Genomic DNA, 18,002 nt, shown 5'->3' with positions numbered 1-18,002 from the left:
AATACACCACTTGCAGAGGCAAATTCTGATACACATGAGCAATTAAATAGCTGTATCAGGAAACTTGATTATTTTTTTTCTGAAGAACAAATATAAAAGTGATCTCACTTTAGTGTATGGGAAAGGAAATTAAGGTTTGTCAGGATAAATACGTTTATGCTAATACCACCACCTGTGGAGGTGGTAAAATAAAACTGTATAGAAAGGAGAGTCATCTCTTACTGATAGAGTTCAAAATTTTGTCCTGCATTTACCTTGTTCCAGGCACCTGATGTCACTTGCAGCGGGTGCGGTAACACTTCTCAAAACAGAGAGGCATTCTCCCAGAGATTGACTCAGACTACTTACAGTCCAAACCCTACTTTGGAAATCTCCCTCTATTTCTGGAGCGTAGAGAGCCTAGCATCTTAAGTGGGGTCATCTAAACCAAGTTCCTTTGTTTTGGCAATGTGAATACTTCTGCTTTCTAGAAAAGTTGGTTTGTGTTGATTTAGGCTGCTCAAATGTTGAAGTATTAGACAATCTGAGAGCATTTTTTGGCGACTGGTTTTTTATCTCTCCACAGCAGTGACATACGTGTGAGTGTATTTGTAGAATACATTTATAGATCTAGGACTTCATAACTTGTCACCAGTGATTTCCTAAAATGGTATGGATTTGTGAATTTTAATTTTTGGTGAATGCTTGTTTATGACTGTTTTTGTAACAACACTGTATTAATGCCTAGATATAAAAAGCATTTGAGGATATGCAGGTTTTGTGTGCTTAACTCACACATTCATCAATTACTGTGTGGGAAACCCCAGTAGGCCACCAATTATACCGGTACTTCAGTACTCTTCAGAAAACAATGGGTAAAAATCAATACTGTACAAGGCATTCCTAATATCTAAAAATTTGGAAAATTGTCTTCAGTTATAGTAATTTCAAATATTTATAGTCAGAAGTTCCATGAGTAGCAAAAATGAAGCCTGTTTCCACAGGGTTTTTCTTAGCTCTAGTATATTTTCTCTATGCAAAACTCACCTACCTAAAAGGTCCAGTGACAACCCAACTGTAATATGTTCAAATTTTTCTTGTATCCCAGAGCATACCCCCCTCACACCTTGTCTGTCCTGAGTGTGTTTAGGGCTCAAGCTGAGTAGTCACATCAGGAAACAATTCTTAAAACTGTTGCTTAGAATTAGAAAACCACGTTGAAATAAGAGATTAATAATATTTTTATTTTGGAGCACTGTCTTCCAGAGTTTCATTCTTCTTCCTTTTTCTTTTCTTAGACAAGCTATATACAGTCTTCAATGTTTTCGATGATGATTCTACCTGCTGGACCTATCATGAAGGCGTTTTGTCTATGAAAGTAACAAGAAAGGGGCCAGTTATTAGTACACTGGAAGCAGACTGGCTAGAATTAACCACATTTTATTATAAACAAGGATTGTCCTTAACTGATTCTTTTGTACACTGGGAAACTTCTAAAGGTGAGTACTGTCCCAGAATATCATGAAGCTTTTACTTGTTTATGTAGAACTACATAATTTGCAAAAAGTAGATCGTATTTTGCTTCTTGTTGTGAAGGGCCATATGTAAACATGTTCAGATAGTCATTGTAAATTTACAGAATTTCATCCCTGAAAAGGGAATAATTTGTTTTCTGGGCAGTTATAGCTCTGAATAATTGAAATTTCTGCTTTGTTTTATCAAATTGAGGATTTCCGAAGCAGTGAAGTAGTGTAGTGTTATAATGAAATAAACCTTTTGCGCTAGTTCTTTTTTCTTGGTTTTGTTTTTTTAAAGGAAACGATACTGGGAAGAAAATCATTAGATACACGTTTCCCTGATGTTCATATTCTCCTGCTCACTGTAGATACTGTGCTGCACTCTGTTGAATATTTCTAATGAGGCAAAAGAGCACCTTGAGTTCTCATTGTGCTTACTGTACTGTTAAAACTAAGTCAGACTTTCCGTGCTTCCTGCTTTCTCCAGCTCTTTGTTGTGCTTAAAAAGTCTTTCCAAAACACCAAATTGCATTAAAATTCGATTGTTGATCCTGAAGCTTCAGGATGTTTCTGCAGGTTGTTCTGATCAGATGTGGACATATGTGGAGAGTAGAGAAATCTGGTTTTGTCCTTGCCCTCAACTGTAGGCAGATCCTTCAGGACCTTTTCACACAGCTGGGAGAGCGGTCCTCCCTGGTCCCTCCTGCTTCTTGCGCTCTTCTGCAGGAATCTACCAGCTCAGTTAACACTCAGATTGTTACAATGACAGAGCTTCAGGCCACAGGATTTTCAAATTTTCATCTTCGTTCTGCCAGTTTCAGTTCGATCTCAGTTTTTATTCTGGAGAGATCCTACTAGCTCTTTCAGAGTTCCTAGCCTTCATCCTCCTGATGAACAGGCACAAGCCCAATGTCAGCAGTGCCGCTGCTGGCCCAGGCCCATCGCTGCACACCCTGCTGAGCCCAAAATCCTGCGCTTTGGCAGAGCTGTGAGACAGTGCTGTACCACCGCTGACAACAGGAGCAGCTCTTTATTGGCTGAAGTATTTTGAACTCTAAAACTCTGTTGTTGGTAAAATATGTAATTAAGAGATTCATTTCCATTTGAACTGAATTTGTCTGAAAGCCAGAAATTAAAGTGTTGCAAAAAATAGTATGTAGCTACTGTTGTGCAATTACTTGAAAATAATGTGAAGAAAATGGTAGTACTGTAGTGTTAGGGGAACAGGCCAAGAGAGTCTGACATACATTCCAAAGTGATTAACTATTAATTATTGTAATAGATGTTGTTTGATAGCAGACTTAGAATTTATACTTCACTAATGTGATACTTTGTCTTTGGTTGGATCTGTTCATGTCTTGCTTGTACTAAGTTCTAAGCTGTTGGTGTTCCTCTAGAATTGCTTATGGAAGTTCAGTGTAAGCAAGCAAAACACAGGGCTGCAGTGGAGAAAAGTCGTGTAAAAAGTTTGTTGAAAAGGTTTCAGAGACCTTAAACAATTTTTTGCCATACTCAGGCTGATTATCAAGTGCAGTAGTTTACTTAATAATGTATTAAAATGGCTTTCATAAGTCATTTTACATCTCTTCTTACATGAATTATACAAGGAGGGTAGAATTACTGGGGGTTTTGAGTAGTTTTTATATTTACTGTATGTCTTATTTAATGCTTTTTTTCCTGATACTCTAATTTAAAATAATATGTGTTCAGCATCCCTTTTGTAAGGCTTAGATTAGTGAAAGGCTTAAATTTAAAAAAACCCAAAGTTTAAAACACAAAGTCTTTGGAAGTTAAATGATGTGGGTTCTTCAAAAATCAAACCCTGAAAACAATGAGAACTCTTCATTTTTTGTTGTTCTCGGTAGTTTTGAGTGTGAATCACTGCATTTCTGTAGCTCTGCAATAAAGTAAATTTAGTGAGTGTCAGAGGAACACAAGTGCATCGACATCACTATATTTACCTCAGTTGAATCTGGCAGCTAGTCCCTTGCAAACTGCATATTTTGTGCACATAAACAATCTAATGGCACCGTTTGTACTGGTCATCTTTCTTGCTCTTAAATTATAATTCCTATCTATTGAAGTCAGTGGAAGAACAAAGTTTCCTTTGGGGGAGGAGAGGTGAGAAATCAGACTCCTGGTTTTCAATACAGATTTTTTTTAGAGCTGGAAAATAACTCTCTGGAGATATGTTACAATTCACTGAGGGGTGTTTTTGGCAGCTGTTGAAATTAATCTTTGCAGCTGTTGTCCAACAACAGTTTACAGTCTTCCCATTCTCCTGTAGCTGTCTGCTCTTCTCTATGTGAATAACTATCCCATCTTTAATACCCAGGTTATGACTTATTTAGGGATTTCATGCTGCCTCTTTGCAGCAGTTGGTGCTTCTGCTTCAGCCCCACTTGACTGGTATGTGTTTCAGTTAGACTCACGGGTGGGACGCTGCTGAATTAAACTGGATATATTCAAAGGCACAGCTCACTATGTGGATGGAATTCTGCAGCTGATCGAGTGTCTGTAGCCACAGTAAGAAATTAATTTAGCTACTAAGTTCTTAAGCTAAAATGTTTGCTCTTGAGGTGAACATTGAAGAGTTCTATAACCAGATAAAAGTTTGACATCCAACAGAGGGAAACCTAAAATGCTTTTTTGGGGTGAAAAAGTATTTAAGCACTTGCACTCATTACCAGAATTACTTCTTCTATGTCTGCATGTACATCTAATTGTCATCTTCACTTCACTTTTGTTTGTTTGCTTTTAGACTGTGAGGTGTCTTTAGCAGTAGTTGTCCTTTTATACAGCTTTAGTGAAATGAGCAAATTTTAGCTATTGTTTCAATAAAAATAAAAACACCGGATACAAGTCAGGCAGCTGCAGAAATCCTCCTCTGGTTTGGACTCTACAGATGTTCTGCAGAGTCAGCAGAATTCTGTTGCTACCAGGATCAAAATGCAATACCCAGTTTAAGGCAGGAGGAAGTTTTAACATAAAAAGAATTTAAAAAAAAAAAAATCATTGTCAATTCTTAATAATTACCAACTTCTGTGTTCTGCTGCCAAAAGAGGATGCAGTCATAAAAATAATCCAGGAAAGTTCTCTTTTAGCAGCCATTTGGATCATTGTTGTGTTTCCTCCATTTGCAGCTGCCTTGGAGGCTCTCATGATCGTAGAAGTACCTAAGATTAGTAGAAGTGCTGTGGCAATATTTTTGATTTTTTTGGTTTTTGTTACCTGTCATGCAGCACTTTTTTTTTTTTTTGTACTGATATTAACAAAGATTAACTATTGTAACCGACAGAATGGGCAGGTGAACCAGTTAGCTGCACGTGTAGTTTTTTTAATAGAGGTGATTTTGACATGGTACACTTTATGAATTAACAGTTTCTTGCAAATGACTACTGAGTGGAGGTGTCTTGTGTCAATAACTGTTTAAAACTTAGAGTTATTCTATCATGTTTAAACCATGATAGAAAAACAAAATATTCTAACATGTTGTAAGTGGACTGCCCATTTTAAGTATCTGCCTGAACACTGAAGAAAGGTTGAAGTCCATGAATTTATAAGATTATTAATGAATTATTAGGAGTTGTGCACATATTCATACGTTTGTGCCTGAAGCCATATATTCAGTTGCATGTACAATCACATTATATTTATGTGTAATCTAAAAATAAAATATGTCTAATACCTCTACAAATGCATGGAAGAGAGATATATATGCATGCAAGTATCTAAATAATCATAACAAACTACATAAATCTGCTACATGCAATATAGTAAAAAATAGTATGACCAAATAGTTGGTATTTTATGGTACATTAACAAGCATGCTCAACAAACGGGAATTCCTGGTTTACATAGTACAACTTCTGTGCCAATCTGGTCAATTTTTAAAACTAGACCAGTTGCATTCCATAAGTTTTCTCTGTTTGCTAGGTGTTTTTTTTCTTTTAAGTTTATTTGCCTTCCCTGAAGCTGTGGCAAAAACAATCATCTCTTTACATCTCTTTGTGCAATATTGGAGAAGATTTAAATCTGGTATTCTGAGGATTACGTAATTTTACTGTTCAAATTTAGTTTAAAAAGTTTAAGATAGTCAGCTGTCAAGGTACCTCTGCATAAAAGGCTTCCCGATGGCTCTTAGGAGAAGCAAAACCAGAAAATGAACCAATATCTGATGCAAAGCTTTAGTTTGGGCCAACCGGATACTGTCAGGCTTCGACAAGTGAGTCAGGGAGTTGTGCTCTGAAACTTCCTTCCCATCAGGAATCTTCCTACAATTACTTCTGTTTCAAGCTCTTCCTGTGGCCGTTTACATATTTATTTAAGTAACAGTAGCTAGGCTTTGCACTTCATGCTTCATTTATCTTTATGGTCTCTCCCACCACACCAAAAGCCACGTTTATTGTCAGGCATACAATATTGAAGTTGCATAAAGAGGGTTTGTGCCCATCTGCTGCGGGGGATACGTTGAATACAGGAAACTGGAATTCAGATTCAAGCATGGAAGTGGCTAATGCTTTTGAGACAATGAAATGGTTCATAGTTCAATTTGTGTAGAAAAAGGGTTTTGAATGATAAGTTGACTTGCGTACTTCGTCAAGTTGTAACTAGGCGCAGGAATAACCACAAATTTGAGTTATTTGCTGTCTCAGCCCAATTTATTTTAGAGGACTGTTCAATGAGAAAAAACAAGCCCATGTGTACATCTCAGTAAGATATCAACCTAAAACTTTATATTTCAGTTTATGTTTGTCTTTATGTTCACAGGGGACCATTTGCCCAAATCTTTAGAAGGATTATTTATCTACGAAGAAGAAGGTGCTGGGGTTCCAGGTTCTAACAGGAAAGGAAATGATGCAATAGTTGTTGAACAATGGACAGTCATTGAGGTAAATTGGTGATTATTTAGCAACGCAATTTCCTACTTCTAGTTTTGTTTTTTCCTTAGAATGCTTGTACCAGTGTTTGATAAACATTCAGGATGGTTTCTTGAAGCCACCTGCATAAGCTAAACTAAAGCCTTGAGTCATAAAAATGAAGTCAGGCCTGTGGCCGTTGGTCAGGGTGCATAAAAGAAATATGCCGCAGGGATTCTGACCTGACACTTACAAATGTTCATATCAACAAATACAAACACCGAAGAAAATATCTTTTTGAAATGTATGTGTTTCAGACCAATTTAGACGTAATTTCAGCAAGTGCAGCTCCGCTGACAATGTGCTGAAGTATTTTTAAATAAAAAGAGTAACAAAATAGCAAAAACTAGAAACAGAACAAGAAAAAAATGATAGCGAATGAATCAAGTATGGTTTTCAGATGTGTATTCTTAGTAAAATTTTACTGTTAAATATCAAAGACTTCATTTTTTCCTCAGAAATTTACATGTGCTACTGTAGCATGGTACAGCAATAAAATTATGTAATGTTTTTTAGTATTTTAATATTATAAGATTATTGGTATGAATTAATGACATCTGAAAGTAATCGTTGTTGGAGGATATTGAGGGCTTATTTTTGAAATATTCAATGATAAATACATTTACCAATGTGAAAAGAAACAGCATAAGACTAAGACCTTGTATATTTAAAAACAAACAAACAAAACAAAAAACAACCACCAAACCCCAAAAACCTAAGTATATAGCTAGGTGAGATGCTTGTTATTCAGATGTGAAGTAAAAACCTAAATACATCAAATGAGGTGCATATTCTAGTGTTTAAAAAGTTTTAGACATTAATTTAGCAACATGACAAGTTTAACAAGTGAGATATGCTTTGAATGTCTTCCTGAATCAGGGCTCATACCTAAAGTTAATAAGCTCTATTTTCGTAGTCTTCTGTAGTCTTTGAACTTTTCAAATTGTTTTCAGTTTGAAATAGCGAATCTCCACCAAACAACACAGTACGATGTCATCTCAAAGGATTGTCTCATTATAGATGAGAGGAGAGTCATTGTAATTTCTGTGTAGAAATGCAAATAAAACCTGTACAGAGTCTCTTTACTACTTTTTATAATTATTAATGTAGGGGTGTGAAATTAAAACAGATTATGGACCTTTATTGCACACGCTGGCTGAGTTTGGATGGCTCCTGACCTGCGTCCTGCCTACACCCATCGTACGACATGACAGGTACCCAAACAATAGATTACAGCATTTTTGGTGTACGCATCTCTGAGAATTATCAGGTGATTACTTGTGTACTTAAATGTAACAGGAAGAAACATGCTAATAATGTTAACTGCATATAAAACTTGACATGTGAGTAGCATTAGGGTGGAATCTTTTTTACCACATTGTTTTAGGACTGCTGACGTCTGGGAGTTTCAAACTAGACCAGTAATCCTAAATTTAAAATACATTGTATATATATAAACATTAAAGATTTTGTTTAGGAAACTTTTTATCGCGTACCCAGTCCCCAGCAATGGGGTTACTCATATGCTTCAAGTTTAAAGGAGTGTTGAAATGTTTCACTAATTTAGGACCTTGGTGAATGACTGGTTTAGACTATGTAAGAAGTCATGTTGTCACAAGACAGTCATGCAGTATTTATTGCAAATTAGGGACGAGAATGTCCTAATCCAGCAAGCTATTGGGCTGTTTCTCTTTAATGTAGACATCATGTTTCATTTCAAATATAGTCCCAAACTACTGATTTCAGTTCTCTTATTGTAATATTCAGATGACTGAGGGGATCTGTATATCTAGGAGGAGCTAAATAGCAGACCTGGATCCCCTATAAGGTTTCAGTTTGGTTTTTGGGGGGTTTTTTTGTTTGTTTTGTTTTTTTTTTTTTTAACCAAAAAAAGTACTGTGCTCTTCTTCATGGTATCAAGCTAAACAATGGCAAATGAAACACTGGATTAAGCATACATCCCTTCCCCCACCCCTCTTTTTTTTTGGGGGGGGACGGGGGGGACAGGGGTGTTTAATTCTCCTCTCATTGGATTAAGATTGTCAAGGTTTGAAAACAAACGAATGTACTGAGGCATGGCTTAGGGCTTCTTAAGGACAATGGAAAGAGTGGATGACTTTAGTAATCCTTGGATGCAGACCTCACTGTATTAAATCAAGACAGCATGAAAAAGGATATGAATGAAAGGTTCTAAGAGAACTGCTTCAGGAAAGTGGAATTTTGTTCAAGTGATTTGACATAATTAAATCAACTCACCCATGTGAGAAGGAGGTTTTTCTGATCAGGAAATAGTTTGGAAATTTCTTTGTTTTGGCTGTGTGGGTTTTTTTAATAGTTGATTTTAATCAACTGGTTAAAAGCAAAGACAGAAGAAATTGTGGTAAAACATATGGCACGTTCTGCTGTTTTTTAAGGGTCCTTGTATGTTGTGTTTTCTTCTGAAATTTATGAAATTCTGAACTTCTAAAGCTCCTGCTCCAGAGAGAAGCAGTTTTCAGAACATGAAACAAAATGGTTATCCTTTAATTCATTTCTTCAAACGAAATTTTGTAGTCTAAGTGTATTAGCTTTGAACATGGTGACTTGTTAAGGGTATGTGAACCGCTGAGCCTGGTTTTCATAAACAGCTGAAATTTTTGGCCAAATCTTAGAGCTTGAGAGTAAGCATTCAGGATCCGCATCTCCTTCTTGAAGGACGTGAGTGGACAATGGGAGAGAAGGATTTTAGTAGTCATGGTGCCCTGTGGGTTATAGGATGGGGGAGAGGTTTTAACCTCAAACCTCTTCTATCCCACAAGCAGTGTAACTGTACCCATCTCTGTAGGGTTTGGGCAGCAGGGACAAGATTGTTCTGAGCAGCTGCTGGTCAACCACTCTCTATCAGTCTGTGCTTGCAGCAGGCAAAATGATGCTATTTTGTACCTCATAGATTGCAGAGCAAAGGCAGGGCCATTTAAAAGAAGCTAAGTGCTATAAGGAAAAAAAAAAGGAAAAAGTGCTGTAGGACATACTAACAGAGTCATTAGACTGGATCTGTTCCTTGAACCAGTAAGAAGGTAATATACCAGCAAGATATTTAAGTTGCACTAGATGTCTGAAGTAGCCTTGCTTCCCGGATGTGAAACAACCAGCCCACTAATAGCTGTGATAATGCAAAAGGGGGTTGTAACCTGGCCAAAACTGAAGTTGGATTCATTTTGTATCAACGCTAGAATAATTCAGACTAACGAAAAGCATTTTTTTTTTCTGGCCTAAAGCGTTGGGTAGGTGTCTGCATGAATTGTCCTTGCACTTGTTGTCCTAGCGTGGCTTGTGAGATACTTCTGGAAGAAATAGGATAAATCATGTTTTGTGTGCCTGTTGTGTATCTAGTATACAGCTATTCAATTTTCTGTGATGGGGAGGAAAAAAAAAAGCTCATGAACAAGAATTCCTAATTAGGAATTAAGAATTCTTAAAAGAATTCTTAAGATACAAAAAAAGAATGTGTTTCTATCCTGATAGGCTAAGTAGTGATTGATAAATACTATTTTTAGTTGGTATTTAAAGAGGAGAAGAAATTCCTGGGTGGTTACTGTGTGTCTGATATGAAAGATGCCATTACTGTGGTGGTGGTGGATTATCCTAGGAATGGAAGTTAAATGTCTCAATAAAGAAGGACACTTTATGCTGCCTAACAGCTGTTCTTCTCCCAGACTTGGAACTCTGACCTCAAAACCCAGCCTGAATATTAATGGGCTTCAGAAACACCGAACAAACAAAATGAGCAACATTTTGGGACTATCTGGCAAATTCATGTTTTCATATTTATTTTTAAAAAAGAATTTGGACAAAGTATATAAAGAAAATTCTATTTAAGAATAAAATATGTTAGCGGGGCAGCCTGCTCCCCATTTCTATTCACCTTTATATTTTGCTCTAGTCTCTGTTTTCCTCTTCTCCTAATTTATTGCAAAACTTTCCCTCATCTCAGATCTTCTGTGATTATGCCTGCTGCTTGTCTGCAGACAAAGAGTGTGACCAACAGGCTAACAGGTTCTGGGGTGTGACAGGATTGTCATGCACTGATGCGTTCCTTTTTTTGGTTTTTACACGGTTAGGATTTGAAACAGTTTAAAAAAAACACTCGGCTGTAATGTCTGTTCCTGTGTGGTTTTGTTGTTGTTTGAATTTCTTTTTTACAGATGTGCCTCTCCATAAAATGAAATGTCCTGTTGCATGGCGTGTCATGCCACGTGGTAGCTGAATGTCATGGATCACTGTCCCGTTTCAGGCAGGGGCAGCAGCCTGTAGGCCTGTTTAGTACTTTAGCTCTTACCACAAGAGCTAAATCATGTTGGATGCAGGAAACATTTCCTCGAGAAATGTTGTCTTTGCTGTTACAAATGGAGCAATGGTAGATGTCGTCATATTCTTGAGACAGAGTTGCTTTTTTGTGCAATGTTGTTTGAAAAATAAGCACTGTGGGTTTTTGGGGGGTGGTTTTGGGCAGCACACTATAAAAGCCACAGAAGTTTCCCCTCTTCTGTCAGTGATTCTCTCTTTCCAGGGATACAAGAAAACAGAGCATGAAAAAAAAAAAGTCCATATGATGCAATGTTTGTTGTATCCATCCATATCTTGGGTATTTAAATTTTGTCAGCAGTCATTGAAGATTTCTTTTTGGCCAGAAAAGCAGACCAAAAGAGAATAGAAGACCCACCCACAAATAGTATTAGTGACTCAAAGGGCCTCCTGCATTATATACAACTCTTACTTACTAGGTAAATGTTTTCAAGACAAGAATTTGACAGTAATTATGCCTAGTTCAGAAGGTACATAGCAAGGATAAAATTAATAGTCCTTTTAGGAGTTAAATCTAGTGACTGGGGGGGGGGTTGGTTAGAAAATACTTTGCTGGTAACTTAGTGCTACTGCAATTACTAATATGATATTATCGTGAGTTTGTAGAATTTCATACATGTTTGTGGTCTAAAATTAGATTTCTAAGGTTTGGGGTTTTTTTCATTAAACAGATCCTTTAAGCCAGGAGACTTACCCCAAGCTGGTGTGTGTCTCATAACTGAAAGTCTAGATGCTGTGCAATTCCAAAGGAGTGCAAAACTTTATTTGGGGAAATGCAAAAAAAAAAAAAAAAAAAAAAAAAAAAGGTTAAAAGAATTTATTCTCTTGCTCCTTTTGTTCATTTTTCAGAAAACTTTGTCTAACCTTAATTTTAAGTGCTTTGTATATAAAATGTTCATGCAAAAAAAAAAAAAAGACCTGTGAAGATCAGAGCCATTGGCAGTACTAGTTAGCTTCTAGCTCGATGATTGTTTTGGGGGACTTATTATAGGTATATATTTAATAAGAGGACAAATTTATTGCCCATACAGCATAAGCAGACAAGCAAATTGTTGGTGTTTTAACAAGAGTCTCTGTTGCTCTTCATCCCTCTTAAAAGAAGAGACAGGAAAAAGGCTTTGTCAGCCTTACTCTGCAGTGACCTTTATTTCCCCGCACTGATTACTGTAGTCCCTGAAAATGGGCAAGGCAGACTGTCTACGAGCGCCAGAAAGCAAGCAGGCAAATACAATGCAAAACCACTGACTTTGTGGTTATTAATTTATCATGACAAACTACTTAATCTAAGTTTTCAAAATGCCCTGACTTATGAGGTAAAGATGGAATGTGGAAATGTGAGGGAAGCTATGGAGTGGCTTGCTCTAAGCACTTTTTCTCATTTAAATTCTGTGGAAATCCCACTGTCATTGAGTTCTTTGTGAATTAAGCTCGTAGCCGCTTTGTCGTGTGCGGCATTTTAATAAGGTCGGACTTAGAAAATTGTTAATTTACTTATTGTCTACTCACTATCGTGTCCTTTCTCTGTTCTAGCAGAATTTGTACAAGCTGTAGCTTAATGTTTGGGGTTTTTCTTTTCTCTGAAGGAATGCAGACACTGTTACAAAATAAGCTGTAGGCTCTTCCCTATGCCAGGGACTGTGCTCAGAGAGATTTCCCAATTGATATTATCAAAACAGACATAACTAAGGCAGGGAGAGATACCTAGCCAAGTGGAATAAGGTTGCAGGATTGCCGATTTCCTTGTCATAACATAAAATTGTAACACGTATTCTGTTAATGAATGCAAATAGTGAGGTAAGGACTCTCAGAGCAGGAAACCTTGTTAACTTAAGGAAACTAATGAGTTCGTTCTCCTGCCTCCTTGTTTTCCCCACAAGCTGGAGTTTAAGATAGTTCTCTATTCTCATCCAAGGAAGTCATGCAAAGATATGCCATGACCTGAGTTCAGCTGGGCTGAAAGGAAGATTGTGAGGGGCCAAACACCATCACAAAACCATCATCACTGTTGATCAGAATTAGCTGAGTACGCTGGGAATGGTGCTGTTTTGCGTATTTTCTCAGAGCTTACTTCCAGGAGCTCTGCTGGGGCAGGCTGTTAACAAGCTCTTCCCGATCTCATAGGAACACTTTTAATCCCTGATTTTTCTTGGAGCAAGTCCTTAATGTTAAATATAAATTAATTCTATCAGTTCTAGCCCTGGCATAAAAGAAGAATCCGTTATCTCAACTTTGTGTGTGGTTAAGATTGCGACATACCTATACTGAAGTACAAACTTACGTTATTTTAGTAGCTCTTTCCGTAATGTTGTGCGTAATAGTACTATTTTATGATTGATAGAATAGATAGAATCATAGCTACTTCAAATGAACTCACTACGTCTCTTGTGTTTCTGTTTTGCTACTTTTCTTTAGCGCACTCTTAAATCTGTAGTCACTTGTCTGCCAAAGTATTTCAGTGTCTTTCCTTTGTGTGCATAAAGATCTCATTGAATGTTGCCCAGAAGTAGGAGTTGGGGGGAGAAGAAGAGTTTATCAAAATGTAGTATCTGATATTTAGAGCACAGGAATTTTTTAACCCTCCCATCCTAGAGCTCTGGTCTTGCAATTCTTGCACTCTTTCAGTGCCACAGAGTCAGGCTTTGTAGTACATATGCAATCAATGTGCTGACCTGTATTTCTGATGAAATGGTGATGAAAATAAATACATAAAAACTTCAAGAGGATGTATCACCAGTACTAAGAGAGCGTAACACTTTTGAAACATCGTATCAGTAACTTCTGATTTGGTTTTGAGGAAAAACTTCACCTTTTCACATTTATTTTTCTAAAAGTATTTCCTTTTGGGGAAAAAAAAAAATTAATAGTGCTTCTTTAAATTATATCTACCACAACAGCATCAACATTTGTAGAAGTTTCAGGACTAAAAACTGAAGTTCCTCCTTTTTTTTTTCCCCTCCTTTATTTATCTTACTACTTTATTCTCTTGCCCTTCCTATGCATGTACCTCCCACATACAAAACAGCCAGTGTAGTTTATCTCATTGTGGATGTAGAGCTTAAAAACTGAGCTGAGTCCTTTTGTCCATAGGTGGTGATACAGCAAGCTTATCCCGCTGTGTCAGTTAGATGTCATGTTACAACCGGAAAACACCTTTTAGTTAGCAGTACAGAATGTTAATTCCCAAATTTCATACCACAAAGTATTGAGATATTTGCTGAAGCTGTGGATCTGTTGAGATTGGGCCTATTTGTTGTGGCGTTAATAGGTAGTAATATGCTGCTGTATGTTTGACAGTGAAGATTAGATGAAAGACTCTTTGAGGTTAATTTCAGACATAAAGGAACAGACTTGGATTAAAAGTAGGAGCTCTGGTACTTAAACTTTCAAGAGAAGACGTGTTAAATAACTAATCATAGTAATACAAATTTTTGTTCTATACCTATTTTCATGTGCAACACCTTAACCCAGCTCTATGCTTCAATTTTTTTTTTAAAATGTGATTACAGAACTGTTTAGGAATTAATAAACCAATTAATGCTTGGTAGTCTATCCTCTTCTCACTCATGGACTTAGATACACACAACTTACAGTTGACACTGAAGGTATGAACGTGTTACAGTGATTATTATTGCTTTTAAAATATTGAAACAATTTTCTTTAAATTTTAGTGAAGGAAATCTGGCCACAAAGCAAGTTGTTTTTCTTCAGAGACCTGTTATGTGGAATTTTGCTGTCCAGACACCAGAGGTGAGTAACATGTTTATGGTATAAATATAAACAAAGTAGTACTTCACATAATGGTTAGGTACAGAAACAAACTAGACTTCAAAGTTAATGGGGAAAAAAGTGGCAGAAGAGGGTTTCACTTGCAAAAAGTTCAAGTTTGTGGAGGGCTTTTGCAGCTGAACTCGTATGTTATTTTTTTTTTTCTCAGACGTATACCTCTTGAATTAAGCCATAGAGAAAAGCATAAGCATGCTAAAAACCTATTTTGTGCTACGAAGTTACTGTGTCTCAGGTGGCTGAGGTTGGCTATGCTGTAAGTATTTCTTTAGAAGTCTTCAGGAAGTCTTAAATGTTCCAATTCAAATCCTGGATCTGTTGCACATGAAAAAGAAAACATTTTATTTTGACCTCCAAAACGTCTACTTTCACGCTTGTAGAAGAATACAAGTGTCAAGCTGTGCAAGGGATACTGTAATCTGGAGGTTAACAGGGTGAAGGGCTGTTAACTGTTGCTGCATGAAAACGTGTGACAGAAGTAGAGGACTTAAAATTCCTGCAGCTGGACCTCAGCAACTCCTTGGCCTTGTTGAGTGAGACTCCCATAAGAGTGGTTGTATAAAAGTGCTTTGAGGATTAAGTAACTGGCAGTCACCACGTTCTGCTCAGAGTCAAGGTCACAACAGTTATTGCACCTGTATAGCGCTGTAGTAAATCCTGCTGTGGCCAGAGAAGGGTGAACTGGTGGGCTCTTCTTTGCCGAGTCTTTCAACGTCCTGTGATGGATTTTTGCTACTTCTGTTTTTCAATGGCCATTCAACCTTTTTCCAATCAACGCAGCTTTCCTGTGATAGTCTTAAGCAGCTATGAAAACTGTGGACACTTTCACTCACGTTCAGCACCAGAGTAGTAACTTTACGAACTGTCATTCGTGGTATTATATACTACTATAAGGCAACGACACCTAGTCTCTTCTTTTCTCCATCTGTATAAATAGTTCCATGAGTCTCTAAATTTCTTGCATTCATATTTGATCTTTCTCTGTCCTTTTTACATTCTATCCAGACTGTTACCATCATCTTTATTTTCCTCTGCTTAGTGTTTCTCAAATATACTCTCCCTCCCCCCCCCCCCCCCCCCCCCCCCCCCGTTCTTCGCCAGGCTTTTGCTTTTCTCCAGCCTAGCTTCCTTCTCACTGTGTCCCCTTCCATGCTGGGAAGAACTGCATTCAACATGCACAATTAAAGTCCTCTTTTATTTTTCGTCTCTACCGCCATCTCAGTTCCCAGCTAGTTCTTGTACACTGTCTATAATTTATTTCCTCATTTACAAAATTTGACCTCCTTCTTTTTTACTCTTCAGTGTTCTGTGTAGTCTCCCTTGCCGATGTCTTAATCTCCTCTTCCATTCATGCCCGCTTCTAAATTCTGCCAGTTCCTCATACAATTTTTTCCTTTAATTTCCCCCCGTGTACCAACATCTTCAGCTTTTAGCTTTCAAAGCTTCTGACCCCTGACCCCATGCCTGACTTTGTAGTCTTTACATTCTTTCCTAATACATTTCTGAAAGTATGTTTTGGAACATAATTTTGATATCAGTATTGTAAATATATAAAACTTATGTCAGTCATTATCCAATAAAGTCATACTTTTACTGATGTAAAGTATCCTTCCCCTACTTTTCTTAATACTCTGTATAATAAGGGCGTGGACTGCTGATATGAATACTCTTTCCTTGGTAAGGCATGTTATTTCTAACTGTAAGCATCTCCCAAAAAGCAGCGTAAATACATGACACAAGTTAGAGTGGTTAAGACTGGATTCTGCCAAGGGAGGTAATACAAACCAGTTCTGTAAAAACATTCAGTCTGAGGAACTGATGAATCTTTGAGATGTGGTTTAAGTTAAAAATAAGAAGCATTATGCTCACTGTTTAAATTCTGTCACGCACTTGTGCGGTGATCAGCAGCTGAATGACCTTTACATTCTTTGGTTTATACAAATAAAATGGTAGTGTGTTTTGTAGTCATTGTTTTACTTTGTTGTAATGCGAAACCTTTGACTTCAGCATTAACATACTGGAAGTAAACGAGAAATAGCTGATTTGTAGCCATTTACATCAGGATTACGGTGTTTAAAATGTATCTAAATGTGCTTCTTAAGTACCAGTGAATGTTTTACTTCTCCACCAGGAAATTTCAGTATGCTGAGGTCATTTTAGCACGGGATAAATAGGTAGTTCAGGGTGAAGCTGAAACGTTTAGCAGAAGTAACATTTTCCTTCTGTTTTTCCAATTATGTTGGTTTTCCCCTAAATTTTAATCTTTTTACTTCATTGCTTTTTTACCAAAATGTCTGAACTGGCAAACAGCGTATTCATTATGATTTAAATTCATAGATTTGTTAGTAATACCTAACTTGTATAGAATGTCATGCTAGCTTTGCGTTGAGTAGCTAGATTTCAGGTGCAAAACAAGCTACTGAAATTTGAAAGCATTAACTTTTGCTCTAGAAACTTTAATGAAGACGTTTATTTAAAATGTCCCCTGGACATTGACAACAGAGCTATACAATTTTATCAAACCCTTGCAAACATTTTAGTAAAAACATTTAATTCCTGTGATTCTGTATTGTTGGGCATGACATCTTCATTTTCATTTGTACTGCGTATCTTTTCATTGATGTTTAAATTACATTAAAGCTGTTCAAAAAATTTTCATGTTTACAACTTAGGACATTTTTGAAACACAGAAATACTGAAGATATTGAAAACGTTTTAAATTAAAAAAAAAAAAATTGCATCACAATTTATGTTTATTTAAGCATATCCTTAGCGTATTTGCAACTCGGATACCTTGGAGAATGCTACCTATGAGAGGGTCAAAATAGGAAACCAACAAGGCTCTTCCATTAACTGAATCTTAATAAGAAAGCTGCCTCATACAGGCCTTCTCAAACACTTAACTACCAAGCCCCCAGAGCCCTGATCACATCACTTTCCAGCTCTCCACAGCGTGGGGGGGGTCTGGCCGTGGCAGGAGCTTTGCCGCACAGGCAGCTCCGGCTGTTGGACCTCTGTGACTTGCATTCTGGAGAACAGCAGCACAGGGTACGGGTTGCTTTGGGTACTCAGGATTTTTTTTTTTTTTAAATTGTTGGGTTGAAGTTAGCATTGCCATTTCTAAAGGAAGTTTTGCTTCAGTAAGAATTGAGGGGAAAAACCCTATTACCTGGTCTCTTATTCCCACAGGGTCTCTTTTCTGAGGAGGGTGTATTTTATGTCCTCACAGCTCATCTCTCTGCCTTCTTGTATATTCATGGGATGGTGCATTATGACCTGGCTTATGATTTATATAATGGTTCAAAGGCCTCTTGGATTAGAAGGGCTATACTGTCTCAGTGGGTTCTTCATCACATACCATTTGCTTTTTTAAGAAAATAGTTCAGAGGAGGAGATTCAAGATTGAACCACACAGTGCTTAAGGGTTTTCTGTTTTTTTTTCTCCTTTTTCCTTTATTTG

The 18,002-nt window shown here is 37.2% G+C and overlaps 1 protein-coding gene across 5 annotated transcripts in view; it reads left to right on the top strand.

Moving 5' to 3' along the window:
* Positions 1–18,002, top strand: part of RFTN2 (raftlin family member 2) — a 35,267-nt gene that overhangs the window by 13,478 nt on the left and 3,787 nt on the right. For 4 of the 5 annotated variants that reach the window (XM_076342299.1, XM_076342298.1, XM_076342300.1 and 1 more), the window contains 4 exons: positions 1,278–1,478; positions 6,267–6,388; positions 7,526–7,629; positions 14,428–14,506. In XM_076342299.1, coding sequence (XP_076198414.1) covers positions 1,278–1,478; positions 6,267–6,388; positions 7,526–7,629; positions 14,428–14,506 — 506 coding nt within the window. Of the gene's footprint in view, positions 1–1,277; positions 1,479–6,266; positions 6,389–7,525; positions 7,630–14,427; positions 14,507–14,693; positions 14,770–18,002 lie in introns of those variants that run through there. The other variant, XM_076342301.1, reaches the window with a different exon arrangement.

This window comes from Aptenodytes patagonicus, chromosome 6 (genome assembly GCF_965638725.1).
Source record: "Aptenodytes patagonicus chromosome 6, bAptPat1.pri.cur, whole genome shotgun sequence".
NCBI lineage: Eukaryota > Metazoa > Chordata > Aves > Sphenisciformes > Spheniscidae > Aptenodytes > Aptenodytes patagonicus.
The sequence above is the reverse complement of the archived record's forward strand: the minus strand, read 5'-3'. Positions and strand labels throughout refer to the sequence as shown.